General features: G+C 32.2%; 2 protein-coding genes across 6 annotated transcripts in view; one reads left to right on the top strand and one right to left on the bottom strand.

The window, feature by feature from the left end:
* Nucleotides 1–1939: 1939 nt before the first annotated feature.
* The window catches only part of LOC123533898 (3-methyl-2-oxobutanoate dehydrogenase [lipoamide] kinase, mitochondrial-like), a 48090-nt gene continuing 34678 nt past the window's right edge, over nt 1940–15351 (bottom strand). For both annotated transcript variants that reach the window (XM_045315864.2, XM_045315865.2), the window contains 2 exons: nt 6980–7147; nt 1940–6330 (listed from right to left, as the gene is read on the bottom strand). In XM_045315864.2, coding sequence (XP_045171799.1) covers nt 6186–6330; nt 6980–7147 — 313 coding nt within the window. In that variant the 3' untranslated portion in view covers nt 1940–6185. The remainder of the gene's footprint in view (nt 6331–6979; nt 7148–15351) is intronic.
* On the top strand, nt 8117–15234 carry LOC123533899 (uncharacterized). 4 transcript variants are annotated; one of them, XM_045315866.2, is made up of 2 exons: nt 8117–8273; nt 13871–15234. In XM_045315866.2, exon 2 carries the CDS (start codon nt 14029–14031, stop codon nt 14914–14916), a length of 888 nt encoding a protein of 295 aa, XP_045171801.1. In that variant the 5' UTR covers nt 8117–8273; nt 13871–14028; the 3' UTR covers nt 14917–15234. The 4 variants fall into 4 exon arrangements, with proteins under 4 accessions (XP_045171801.1, XP_045171802.1, XP_045171805.1 ...); XM_045315867.2 differs by lacking the exon at nt 8117–8273 and adding an exon at nt 10034–10184; XM_045315870.2 differs by lacking the exon at nt 8117–8273 and adding an exon at nt 10696–10845.

The following is a 15351-nucleotide window of genomic DNA, read 5'->3' as shown; positions in this document are numbered from 1 at the left end:
GAGCATTTCAATGATACGAGAACCATATGTATCCAGTTAGTATAACACATCTTCTTACCAAAAATATAAATGTGTTGAGATGTTAATGTTACATTTAAGAAAAATAACACCCTCTGAAAATGCTTCCATGAAATTTGCTATTTGGCAATTACATTGTATGCAGACATTTTCTCAGCAGACATTTTCTCGATGAATAAAACTAAAACCTGGAAATTCACAGTGAAAATGGTCTAGAACTTTTCTTAATAAAACAAAGCCAAAAAGAATACTTCCACATCCTTATATGCCTCAAAATGCCATATTTCATCAACATGGTGGAACTACATTTTGGACTATTCACATGTAACACTGAGTAGTCATTCCCATTTGGTGTAAACAGTCCTCTAGCACCAGCTTAAGCAGAACTCTGATTAATATATAGAACATGATCCCAAAACAGGAAACTGAAACAACACTGTCCTGGGTCATTGCTTTGTACATGGTTATTCTTTCTGCATAGGAAAATGAAGGGATATAAAGCAGTAGAAATAATTAAACTAACAAGAGGGCTATGATGGACCTTATATTGCTCAACTGACAGACAGGTTTACAATTTCTTGGTAGAGGACCACTGCACAATGCTATATATCAAATAAACCTTGAGGGTTTAGACAGGAAGATTTTTCAAAGGAAAGAAAAAGTTTAACCCAACAAGTCAAACCTTTATTAACCATTCAGCTAAGGGAATGGCACAATATATCTACTAAAGTTGGTGGAAATTGGAAGAAAATGTCATTTCAGGACGTTAGCTGACTGGCAACTTATTGCATGTGTTTGCGTAATATAGGTGGAGGCTAAGGCAAGTTTAACTGTATTCTGGGGCAAATGAAATAAGAGGGCCCGGACGGCTCTAGATTCCTCACCTGTTTCAGAGCTAAAATGGGCTCGGGGAGTGCAACCTTGAAAGAGGACCGTAATAGGCTCCAGGTGTTGAAAGTTCCAAAAGCAGTGAAAGTTGAATACATAAATTAATGTGACAGATGACTAACAGTTCAAACACTATACTGCTTCTTAGGTCTTTAAAATTGCGTGGAAAAAACACGGATAATTCCAGCAGGCTGAAGGTGTTTTGTGGGTTCTTTAATATGGGTCTATTTTTACTTTAAATCTCAAAAGGTCCATAAAAAGGGCCAAACTCCAACAGTTGAGCAAATTTGGGAAAGTACCTTATAATGATGCTACGATCAAGTATGACGAAGATCCATCAAGAGGTTTATATCAAATCTCTGTTTTCAGCTCTTAAGGCCCATAAAAGGCAGATGAGAAGAAGTTGTTTCTGGGAATTTCTTTTTTTAGCTCCCAGGCCTGAACAAATTTGGGAGAGGACCTTTCAATGATGCTATAGATGATCTTTGATGAACATCAATCAAGCAGTTTATTAGAAGCAGTTGTTTAAAGGAATTTCTATTTCTAGCTGTCCCTAAAAGGGACCAAAGGCCACCATTTGAATAAAATTGGGAGAGGACCTTATAATTTTGTCAAAGATCAAGTCTGATGAAGATCCATCCAGCTGTTCATGGGAAGAAGTCAAAACTTTTTCTATATTCCTTTAAGGGACCAAGTCCTCCCATTGAATTCAGTTAGGAGAGGACCTTATAATGATGCTCTTGACCAAGTTTGATGCTGATCAAGCAAGCGTATCATGTGAAGTTGTTTAATGGTTTTTCTATTTTTATTGTTTTTAATTTTTAGCTCCATCGGTCCTTAGAAGTGACTAAAAAATTTGAACAAAAAAACTTTATAATCATGTCAGGATGCTATTGACCAAATTTGGTGCAAATTCTGACTAAATTTTTTTAGTAGTTTAGAGATGTCATCTGAAGAGAAGCGTGGCGTGGTTGACAGTGATCACAATAGCTCAACCTGGGCACTTCCTCCTTGTAAACAACAACAAAAGAAATTTCCCAGAAAAAGACATTTATTTGAAGCCGATATAATGTAAATAGTACCTTATTAATGAAATGTACAACATACACTTGCAGAGAATGAGAATACAATGGATCATGATAAAATATACCTGGAATATTTCTGCTTCGGTCTGCACACATATAGTCATAATATTGACAAAATCAAATCTAAATATTAAGATCATGTATTATACATTATGTATGCAGTAAACATGCAGATATGAGATGGTGAAATACAATATTCTACTAAACAGTAGGTGAAATTCACGCCTCTATAATACTACCTGACACAAAACACGTCTTGTGTTAGACTTCAATGAAAACTTTACATGTAACAACTTTATTACTTTAGGTTTGTGTCATACGTATCTTTAAACAGATCCAAAAGCTACAAGTCCTGTCAATCAACAATCAGCATCTTTGCTTACAGGACTTACCCAACAAATAATCAATTACAGCTAAGACGGCATTTACAAACTATATAATCAAGATATGAGCCGTGCCATGAGAAAACCAACATAGTGGGTTTGCGACCAGCATGGATCCAGACCAGCCTGCGCATCCGCGCAGTCTGGTCAGGCTCCATGCTGTTTGCTTTTAAAGATGATTGGACTTGGAGAAACTGTTAGCGAACAGCATGGATCCTGACCAGACTGCGCGGATGCGCAGGCTGGTCTGGATCCATGCTGGTCGCAAACCCACTATGTTGGTTTTCCCATGGCACGGCTCATTAATTGATTTATAAAATAATTTCACATAAAGAAATATCATTTAACATATTTGGTACAGTACTGAACACTTACTAAATAGCATTAAAATGTAACGAAAAAAATATCTTTTGATCAAAATCAAATTCATTTACAGTGGTTATCTCATTCATTCTTAACAAATAAAATGTTGCTTTACAGAACAATCATCCGCAAATTATAAGCATATTCAATTTTAATTCATGCAACGGTTCTACAAATAATTACACAAAAGGAGAGGAATGAGGTCTTAATTCACTGGCGATTATATTGCTTTATGGTTATATATATAATGTATATTTGCTTACATTACAAACAAATTTTACCAAGGTGATTTTGTGTGATTGGTGTGTGACTAGCGACAAATGGTGAGATATTTATACATCATGTCTATAGCACCCAACAGTAATGGAAAAGCAAAGTTTTTAAAGTTATAGCAGACACAAAATGTGAACAAGTTATGAATGAACTTTTATCACAACATTATGCATGAATATATATCAACCTTACATTTTATATAACATTTAAACTGTTAGTTTTTTTTTGTATGGTACTTTTAAATTGGACACTTACAAGAATTTCCTTAAATGTTTAAAGTTTCTGTAAAGCCTTCCTTGAATTTCTTCCAAGCAGTTAAAAAAAATTAATGTAAGATAAAATAGGACACTTACTGGAAGCCGATATAGTTATGTTGCATCTTTGCTGAATAGGACAAGACAATTTATTATAATGAAGCACACATGGTATGAAATTTATTCTTCATCATTCGAAAGGTCTCCAGAGATGGTAATAGAAACATTGTCAAATATTATAGAAATTTGTCATAATTTCTGATTGCCCAAAAATGTATTTTTCTGTGTAAATTATCTTCAATGGAAAATCTAATTATTTTTGAAGCTATACAGAAATTATAACTTCATATAACAAAAATAACTATGGAAATTAATTTAAAATTTAAACCAGCTATTTTGAAAATTTGAAGAGTTCCTATTATCAACCGGAGAGCTCTTTGAAATGATGCACAATATACCAGTAACTGGTACAGTACTGTCTTATTCAATGAAAAACCTTGTTACAGAAAATGTAGACCAAACAATACGTTTCCCTCTCATTGGAGCTAAAATACTATTTTATTTTCCTGTTCCAGGATATTTTGTTCATCATGCTACTTGCATTCATTTAAATCAAAATAAAAACAACAGCAACAATCAAAGTATTAAATCCGTCACCATAAAATGAAACTAAAATGTAGAATCAACAACAATTTCACATTCTCTTACAACAGAGAAAAACAGAAAAATTTGTTCAACACTTAAAATAACACATGGGCCGATTTACATGTACATATAAATTTCCTCACATACCGAGGCCTGAACATAAAAGTGTCAAGACCATAAAAAAATAAACATTTAGGATAGTTTTCAGTAAAACAATCTTCAAAATCGTTTATGGAAATAATTTTCACATCTATGAGACAAAGTATTCTAAATGCAATTATTGTGCCAGATATAAATTATTGTACAAGATAAACTTATCAAAGATGAAATGTAAAATGATACAACCAAACTACTTGACTGATATTTAGAAATTAATGACAGATGAGACAAAGATTCAATTTCCTTGAGATTCATAGAAAAAAACTTGCCATGCCATTTTTAGAATAAACATGAATTAGAAATTGACATCAAACAATTATAGAAACTGACATAAAACCGAAATTGACATCAAACCAAATAAAAATTAACATAAAGTAGAATTGACATTTATTGGAGTAAAATCCATAAAGAAATTCAGAAACAGCCTAGCATCTGAAACAAAGTGCCAAAAAGCAGGGTGGTGATAAAGTGAGTATTTTGCAAAGGAAAACTGGAGAATAAAGACACTGGGATAATATTGTATACTGAGGAGAGAATTTTCAGAATATGTACACACATCAACACTGAGAAAATATTTACTAACATCATTACTTAAAATAAGGCAAAACATAGAGATTTCATCATACAAAATGAGTATATAAATGCGAGATAAAACCAAAAAATCAAAAACAGAGCGAAAGAACAGGAAAACATTAAAAATCAATTGAAAACAAGACTGTTATACTTGAAATATCCTTATATAGAAAGGCAAAATTACGTATCATTTCCGCTGTTAAGGTAGTTCTGAACGTTCTGATCGAATTTTTTTCTACAATGTAGAATCTGATTAAATTCTGATTTTTCAAAACTTCAAAATATACTTAGAAAATTCAGCAAATAAAAATGATAGGGTTGTGTGCTTGATTTTTTGCTAGGCCGAGTTGAAAAATTTGGACCTCAGGCAATTTTTCATAATGGGAGTCTAAGGGAAAACCATAATTTTCATACCATTTTAGTGAATATAAAATTTTCCACAATGTAGATTTTAATGAAACTTCTCACAGTTGTAAATTAACATATGGACTATAATGTGGTGAAATAAAATGTATAGGTCCGTGTTCTTATTTTTGAGATATTTGACCATGATTAAAGTGAACCGCGCATTTGACGCTAATTTCAAGATATCACTTTGAATTATTTAATGTGTCAGATGTGTTAATAAAATATTTTAACTTTTGAGAGATAATAACAGTGCCATTGTAATAAATTTACTCACAGGTTGTCATAAATTCATAAAATGATTTTCATATCCGTATGCCGAATCCTGTCTTTATTCTACATTTTCCGGATAAGTGACGTTACACCATCACTTCCGGTTTATCAAACGTGCAGAACTACCTTAAAGGACAACAGCGTAATAATTTCATGTAAACCAACTATTAGTAATACCAGTAAAACTGGAGATAAAATAACTGGCTGTTAAATTTCTTTCTGAAACAGACATACACTAGGACTAGTATATGAAATATTGGATAATGTAAAAATAAGTCTACAAGAAAACAAATATTACAGATAAAATGTTTCATAAACTAAAAATATCAACACACTTGTGAACTCTCAGCACAGTTATAGTCACACTTATACACATTTCATCAAGAAAAGCCACGTATTTATAAGTACATGTAAGTCTGGAAAAAAACAAAAAAATCACAATTCCACATACTCCAAATACATACTCTATGTTTTCTAGTATACAGTAGTAATACAAAGTAATCAAATTATAGACTACAAGAAAATAGTCTTCATGAAATCAAAGACAAATATAAAACTTTTCACACACTAAAAACTTCTGCATATTCATGCTGAATCAGCACAAATATAAATTCACAAGTTCATTTACACATTTCATGAAAACAAAGTATACATAGAGTTTTGACAAAAGAATATTTTGCACAATAACACACAACTCTTCAAAAGAGTTCAAAACTGAAATGATTTAACATTAAGCTCCTGTATGTGTTAGAAGAAAATGTAGCAATAGTCATCAAACAACCATGGAGAACAGGAATAACTGTCAACGAACTGATGCAAGGATTATGTTCTTCACTTTTGAAGTTCTGTTTAAAAGCATTGTGACTTTAGATACGAAATGTTTCGTACTGTCCATCAATATGACGGAGACGTATGTAGACCTCAGTTCCGATTCCCTGCATGGTTTCCAGGGTGATGGCACCACCAAGATATTCTGCGTATGCTCTGGAAGCAGGTAAGCCAAAACCATATCTGTTAAAAGAATTTCACATTTTGATAATCTTTATATATAAGAATATGTGAAATAATGTTTGCCTCTGTGACACGTCTGTCATAATAAATAATAAACTGCCCTCAAGTTTTACACATCCATATACATGGGACACTATAACTCCCTCTGATAAACAAATACACTTGTCGGTCTTCCATTACAAAGTAAAACTGAGTAAAATTAATATACTAGAAATCTAGTAGGAATTAAGTTTTCACAGACATGGAAGATGCTAAGCTTCTCATAAAATGAAGGTAAATATGGATATAGTAAACAGAATATATTATTACATGACCCCTTTAAGTTATCAGTCTAGTTTGTGCTCTATGACTGGTCTAAAGTTAATGTCATATTTTGTTGGGCTTAAGTCAAAACTTAAAATGTTAACTCACTAACATTTATTTTTGATGTCATACTGAATGGCTTGCCAGTCAACAGTCAAAACTATTACAAGAAGAACTAAAAGCCAGTTCCAAGCAGTTTTCTCGGAAACTTTCTGACAACGAAACACAATGAATCCAAACCACAATGTCAGTCTTGGATAATAACTACTGGTACTGTAAAGCAAAGCAGATGGAAAACAATATCAATCCTACATGCAACAAACTTATAATCAAAACTTCAACAAACCCATGCATTCTTGATGAAGTGACCCCTCCACTACTCCTAGGATCCACAAATTCCCCGAGCAGTCCCCTGTCTACCCTATTGTCCTGCATGGTCCCTGCTGTGGTAAAGTTGTAGTCCCAGATTTTATTCACAATCTGATGAGGGATGCCTCCACCTCGGTCAGACACCCTGAAATATACAAGTAAACAATGTGCTCAAATTGAAGCCGACATTATATAGTGTTAAACAAACATTTTAACACCTTACTATATTTAGTGTAACAGTTTTTCCTACTAAAAAGTACTCCCTACAGAACATAAAACTACCCATGTCTAAAACTCAACTGCCAAAACTACTAAGAAAAGTGCGGTAACACTAAATACTGCCAAAAAAAAGAAAAACATACCATTCAATATTTTTCATAACTACAAAAAAATGCTAACATCCTTCACACATTAAACACTCCGCATTTGATGAGCCATTACATGCCCCTCTAATATATTGATTCAAAAGCTGAACATGCGAATTTCTTTCATTTATTTATTTCTGTCTCATCAACTTCTGTCCATTGTCAAACCATTTTTGACTAGAAACTGGAATAATTTCTGTCTATTTTCAAGTCACTTTTGGCTAAAAATAATAAAATTGCTGTCCATTTTCATACACTTTTTTTTTTACTAGAAACAGGAATAATTTCTATTTAAAAAAATTTTCAAACTATTTTTAACTAGAAGGAGGAATAATTTCTGTGTATTTTCATACTTTTTTTTTTTTTTTTACTAGAAACAGGAATCATTTCTATCCATTTCAATAGCTTTTTTTGACAATAAATTGGGATGATTTCTGTCCATTTTTTATACTATTTTAGCCTTTTAAAAAGGAGGTAAATGTTAATATCAGCCTTGTTTGTTCAATGCTTCGAAATTTCTATATTCAAAATCAAATCCAAAATTAATGTCTTTTACAACATAACTTTTGTTTAAATGGCTGGTGTAGGCAATAACCATACAAAGCAGAAAACTTCTATAGCAAAACATGTTTACCAAACTCTAGTAAACAAATACTTTGCCCAAACACTGCCAGTCAAGATATCAGGTACCCTTTTATTCTTACCCAATCAGTGAAATGCAACACTAATTAATCAAATAAAATAATAAACAAGCTAGGCCAAAGTTCAAAGACCTTAGTCATACCCAGTGAAAGTTGGAGTTTTGTCATTTTATGGTTATATATTCTTTACATGGATACAAGACAATTGTACAGAGACTCTGCTAAAGGATTTTTTAAACATGGAGGACAATACACTCATTTAAAGGTACCATTTAGATCATGATTATAATCATAACTAATTTTTACCATAATAAGAACTGCATGATTTTTATAATAATGTCACAAAATAATTTTGTAAATGTATATTTCAAGGAATTATATAACAACATGATAATGTTTCATGTTACTGGGGAAACAAAAACATTTTGTTGGCCTTTCACCAGTGGTTGAGGTTTTGAGACGAGCTCCGGCATCTTTCAGTCTCAAAAATAATAATGCTAGAACTGGTTTTATAAATTAAACAAACTCAATTTGCAGCGAATAATTGGAAAATTAGAATAAATATCCTGTGCCATGAGAAAACCAACATAGTGGGTTTGCGACCAGCATGGATCCAGACCAGCCTGCGCATCCACGCAGTGTGGTCAGGCTCCATGCTGTCCGCTAACGGTTTCTCTAATTGCTATAGGCTTTGAAAGTGAACAGCATGGATCCAGTGACCAGATGCGCAGGCTGGTCTGGATCCATGCTGGTGGCAAACCCACTATGTTGGTTTCTCATGGCACAGCTCAGAAGTAAAATATGAGTTATATTTTCGCAGTTAAAAAAAAACCCTTAAAGATATCAATAGCAAGACTGTCCTTAGAAAAAGATGAAAGTGTTGGCTGGAAGACTGAATAAATACAGAAATAAAGTTTTGGAAATAAACTGCCTTAATTTTAACAACGATGTACATAGCTTGACATTTTTACAATTAAAATACCCTTGAGAACAGCTGTTTTATACACTAAGTATGGCATATTATCAACTGATACAACTGCCAAAATGATATCTTTTCAGTCTTATAAAACAAAAAATAACCAAAACAAACCCTGATATTTTAGATACTTGAAGTATAAACTTGATGACATGAAGACATTTAGAACAAAGTCGGAGGATGATTGAAATCTTGATAGCATTGTATCTCTGCGGTTGCAGATCATGATAAGTGTGCCGTACACTGCTCAACAAAAATTTGTCACATATGACTCACGCCTGTCTTCTATGGACAGAATAAGAAAATAATATCTTTTTCTAAGTGAATGTTTGCAAATACAACTGAAACTTGGTATCTTGAATTTCAAAGGATTGATTTTACTTCGAGATAAACAAAATGCAATTAAAATGGTATTTTATGCATGTTTCTTCGGGACAGGACTTGAAAATGTCTTCGTGATAGCAAGAATTTTGAGATAATAGAGTTTCAACTGTAGTTTTGAAAAGAAGTTCACAACATTTTTTCTGTAAGAAAAATTAGTTTTTAAGTTATAAATAATCTATTTCACAAAACTTACCTAACTTTTCACAATTTTCAGACCAATTTTGACTAGGGCAAAATTTGTATAATTTCTCGATCTGCATAGATGGACAAATGCCTTTGAACATGAAATTTCTGACAAATTTGTAGCGAGTAGGACAAAACTCCTAATATTAACAATAGCAATCAAAATGCACAAGTTTAAAGAAATCAGAGTCTAGGTTATCCGAGTGAGAGGTTTTGTTGTGTTTATTTGGCAATTTGTTGGCCAAAATGTAATTATGAACATATTTCAACAGCCAACATTCCTTTGAAAACAAGAAACCTTCCAAAAAATGTAAGCCTGCTAAGTTTTCCTCCTTCTAAATATTTACGACAAAACATTAAGTTGTGCAGTATTATATTTGGCACAAATACATGTGCCAATTAAAGGCTATGAAAAATTCTCATGACCAACCAATGATTAAAACAATAACATGATTGTTATTTAATTGACACTTGTGCACGTATTTACTGTATGATTCCTTTGTGTCTCCTGTCATTTAAGAAGGTTTTGATTCTATGCTCTGTAAAGTTAAATACCAGATTTAAACATAAAAATCTGCATGAAAATGTACAAAGGAAAGTGAAAAATGGATAAATTTGTGACCAAAAAATCTGGTATGTGATTTTTAAATTACTAAATGCTATAGATGCTTACCATGACCTATTTACTTTTAAGTACTGACTTTGAATCACTGATTTTCATCATGTCCCACAAAGTTAACTTAAAAGAATGAAATAACATTGAGTAAAAACAAAACAGTGTATAACTTGAAAACCTAATATGACTAAAATTTTGAAATATAGGCAATTTACTTCAATTAATATTTCAATAAATCTTTTTCATATTCAATTTTCCATTAGGCAGACAGTTACATTTTCAATATATTTGACAAAGTCATTGTCTTCTGTCAGTTCACCGTGGCCTGAACAAGAATATCTAGCCATGAATTATTCAGTACTTACATTGTCTCCTTCTGGCAACCAATATTGAACACATTCATAAATGACATAACTTTTGTCAATATTTTCCCTGAATATTGTTTTTACTACTTGTTGAATATACTGGAGTAGTAAAAATTGTTGTTTACACAAAAAATAGAAAACACTGAAAAAGAGAATCGGCTTTAATGTCAGAATGTCTCGTGTCTGCTTTTAAAAAAGGAATGTCGGCACGTATTTTAATATTTCACTTTAACATGGTGCCATGTACATAATGTAGATCGGAATTTGTTAACCTGCACGATAAATTGTGTAATTCCTAGAGTTATCTAACAAGGTACAGTAGAAAATTAACATTAAATTATATTTATTAATAATATTAAGACTTAAATATGTACTGAACTATTTCTGTGAAATAATTCAAAAGTATAAAATACATTAATTTGTACTTTTCTATATCACAAAAAGAATCTTTATAAGATTGATTTTTTAATTAAATGTAACTTTCTAACAATGTAAGGATGTTTTATGTTACAAAATGAAGGATTTTAATGGGCAGTCACATATTTGAATACATTGTGTATACTATATTTATTTGCCTTTCCTTTCTGAATCGACTGGTGCCATTATATCAAATTGTACTGATCATTTAAATGAAGAATGGACTTTAAATGTGACAGTTTTAGTAAATATTTATTTAGTATCAAACACATTCCAATCAATAGAAGTGAAAACATTTAAATGGAAATTCAACAAATCTTTTCATTTAAACCAAAGCAAATCAGTTTAAGGCTCACAATGCTTTTTCTCAAATTGTGCTGCACAAATGAGATATGCCAATAGGAACCTTCACACTGTTTTATACCAATGTATTAATACCAGACTCAGTGTATTACCATGATTAGCTAGGTTATACCTTATTTGTACATTTCCTTCTTTATACAATGTGTCATCAATTTGTCCAATAACTGCAAATGGACCTCAAAAGCATGTCTCTCATTTAGTTTATTCTACAACTGTGATGAAATCCTGAGGCTTTTTAAAATCATGTTTGAATCTAAATCCTGGAAACTCCAGGACTGGAGTCATATAAAAAGGTGCAGAGTCAACTGATCAAAAGAAACAGGTCAAGTAGAGGATATTTTTTTATTATACTTTGTTCATACATCAATAATGTTCTGTTCTTAAATCCAAGTCCCACAGCAACAATTATGAATATCTTTATATATACAGGCCCGGACCCAGAAATATTTTACTGGGGAGGGGTGCGTACTGGTCTAGAATCAAGATGTCACTGCGGAGGTGCATAGTGCCTGGAGCAGGTAGGTATTGGAAGGGGGCCTCTGCCTTTGTTAGGGGGGTCAGGGGCTCTCCCCCTAGAAATTTTTGAAATACAGGTGTGAAATGATGTCATTTTAGGTCTAAATTTTGAGGTAATGAAGGGGTTACTTTCCTCTCGATGGTTGGGTAAGGCCTTTCCCTGGAAAATTTTGAAATATAAGTATAAAATGGTGGCCTCTGGTGCTTTTCTGGGTCTAAATTTTGAGAAAATATTATTTCTTTGCCAAAATAGTAGGGTGCATCTTTAATGAGTATAGGTCCCTTCTCAGCCAACTGATACCAAAGATATATAACACTTTCCAACCATAAACATTTACATACATATATTAAACCAGACAAAGACAGCCATTCACTGGCAACACACAGGGAGAAATAATTTGAAAACAAATAAAACTGCATAATATTATCATTTTACTAACAGTAAAAAAAGAGAACCTAAATATTGCAAACTCTTATTCAGTACAGTAAGAGTATTAGTCGATTTACTGTCAGTTTACAGTACTTAAATTGCCGAGAGTTTTAATTCTTAAAATCTAAGCTTTATTTAAATTCCTACCACATAACGATATTGGATTAATACTTTCATAATAAGGATAAGCAAAGTGACGGATTTAGCAAAAAAAATGAAATAGAAGTAAGTTAGATACACATTGTACCATTCAATATTCCATTAATAAAGTTTCAATGAACTCAAAATGGATTATATTTTCACCAAATGTAAATAAACAACTTCAATATAACTGGGCTAGTCAATAGAAAAATAAGATAAGGAATAAATTCAGGATGTGCTCATGAACCTGCAGGTATGGTAAAAATATTTACGTTAATAAACATTCTATAAAAAAATTATTTCATATTAATAAAAACATTATTTCATTTTAATTACAGCAACAATGTGCAAAAACATTAAAGAGATACTGATTAACTAGAATCCTCTGTAAAAATATGTGTTTTTCTTTTTCTCTATATTTTATTCACTATCATTGAAAAAAAGTCTTTCGTCATGCACATGTACATTTTTACATTTAAGTTCAAATGTTTACATGCCCATTTTACCTTCAACATTCACTTATTTTTGTTATTTTATATTTTATTTTTAAGTTGCATTGTAACAATGTGAAAAAGTGAATGTCAGCTAGGTCTTACTCTCAGTACCAGTTTACAATGTTGCTTTTTGTTGTTGTAACATGCATCATAGTACTGTCTAAATGGATGCAGCCATACTATCCTTAATGACATTTTATTTGCTATGTCTTTTTCTGACAATCTGACAACATTGCCAAGTTGAAGGTTCTATCATGAACCCACTTCTGGAGATTAATCGATATGCAATGGTAGCAACTTGCAATTTCACTGAAGGGTAGAATGTGTAAAAGTCTTTTAGATAATAGATAATATTTTATCAAATAATCGTTTACAAAAACAGGTGTCAAATCTGATGACCCCTACCAGTCCGCATTCTAATTTTCACCTTCTATTGTCAGTAGAGTTGGCACCCTAATCTTTGACACTTCTGTGCAGCTTAAGAGTGCAATCTAATTAAACTATAATACTGCTTTCAAAATTACAACTTTTCAGATCATTAGGTAGAAAGTCTGCACAAAAGTTCCAAAGTTGAAACATATAAGATTAATGAACTACAAATACTAAGGTCAAACAATAACGTGTTAATCTGGATTAATCTATTTATGATCATTGAACACTTTGTTCTCTCACAAAATATAATATATAGTAATTTACAGCAGCTGATAATAAGTTTTTACTTTTCTTGCAATATATTTCAATTATTTTATGATTCAACAACTGAAGCTTACAGCTGTAGATTTTGGACTGATGACATCATGACAAGAAAGTCCTCCATTTATACTTTCAAAACAGTTTTTCATTCTTTTTAATAATTCATATATTATATCCTTAAAATATGGTATTCTTAAATTGTCTAAAGTTAATACGGTTGTTATGAATGCTTGCACAAAAAAAGTTGATTAACCTAGACATTCATAAATTTCTTCTCTTTTCAGTTGGAAAATATGCAACAGACACCAGAAAAATGAAGAAGACTAAACAGCAAACCTAGATATTAATCAGGCAGACATGGCAGTCCTAAATCTTTGATAAAACTAATATATGAACTGCTTTGAATATTTTATTCAAAACAGTAACGCACAATCTTGCAAATATGCGGGACAGTGGAGAAACAATAACCGAGAACACCAGAGCACCACCTCCATTCAAACTGGAAAGGGAGGTCACTCTGATGCCCAATGAGTTTAGGGAACGAATGTCCGCAAGACATAAGAGCCGTAAGTCAAGCGCAGCTAGGTCGGAAATAAAAGTAAGCCATTCTTCTAAACCAGCCACTGGAAAACTAAGATATTCAACAGAGAACTCCTACATGTCAAACAATACGCAGGATTTCGATGCAAGTCCTTCTTCTCGCAAAGAAACTAACCATGTTAAAACAGTGAAAATTCCTAAAGAGCAACAAGAAAGTATGTTGTCTCCGAATGACAGTTTTTTAAATGACGACAACAACAACCAAGGAGAATTAAAAAGCACTTCTTGTCATATTGCTCTAACTGGTGACATTAAATTTATGTTAGATAATGCATATGCAAATTATGAATCTGAGGGAGGATTCACTGTTAAAACTCCTCCTCAGAATATGCAAATTAAGGATCTAATGATCCCACTGGATGAATGGAATAACAAAGACACAGTTCAAGAAAAGAAATACACTGTGTTGCCCTCTATCAAACATAAAACGTCCAACTCAAGTTCCGACGATACTGAAAGTGTCGCTAATTCAAACAGAACCTCTTCTGGATTTTCGTTTAATAATCAGCTGGATTTTTTTAGGGATAGAATAGAACAAGATGCTGATTTCTTTGCTGATTTTAGGGTTAATACAAGTAAGGTGAAAGCTACTCCGCGTCAGGACCCCCTACCACCAATAAAGCATGGTACGAAGGAAAGTAAATCTTCCAGAACAAGTGCTCACAAAACATCAAAGGTGTCCAATAAAATCTTTTCTGACAGAAGTGAAAAGAATGGACATCTTTTGTGAATGATTAAACATGTATAAAATACTGTACTTGTGTTTTAAATACAAGATATGTTTTAACATGACAACTGAGGAACAAATATTTCATTTTAAGCATTCAGATGTTTAGTTTCTGCTATTTATAGAACTGTTATGTCTGAATAGCTAGACCTTAATGGCAAACAAAAATAGCAAAACTTGGCTGTAGACATTAATGCCCCAAAAGCCATGAACTTTTTACAGTTCAGAGTATGCTGACATTTGGTAATCAGTAACACATAATCATATACAATGTAGTTTCAAGTTTTTCATAAATTGAAATAAAAATAAATTTCTTCTTCAGTATTTTTTACAGATGGCAGGGAAAGGGGGGAAAGTGAAATTTGAAAATCTTCTGTCCTGGTAACTTTTGCACACCTAGAGTATATGATATTTGAACTTAATAAAATGTCGACACTT

Source organism: Mercenaria mercenaria, chromosome 12 (assembly GCF_021730395.1).
Source record: "Mercenaria mercenaria strain notata chromosome 12, MADL_Memer_1, whole genome shotgun sequence".
Taxonomy (NCBI): Eukaryota; Metazoa; Mollusca; class Bivalvia; order Venerida; family Veneridae; genus Mercenaria; species Mercenaria mercenaria.
Note: the sequence above shows the minus strand (reverse complement) of the source record. Positions and strands in the feature narration are given on the sequence as shown.

Excerpts from the sequence above, each read along its gene's own strand:
- LOC123533899 (XM_045315866.2), top strand. The coding sequence starts at position 14,029 with ATGCGGGACAGTGGAGAAACAATAACCGAGAACACCAGAGCACCACCT.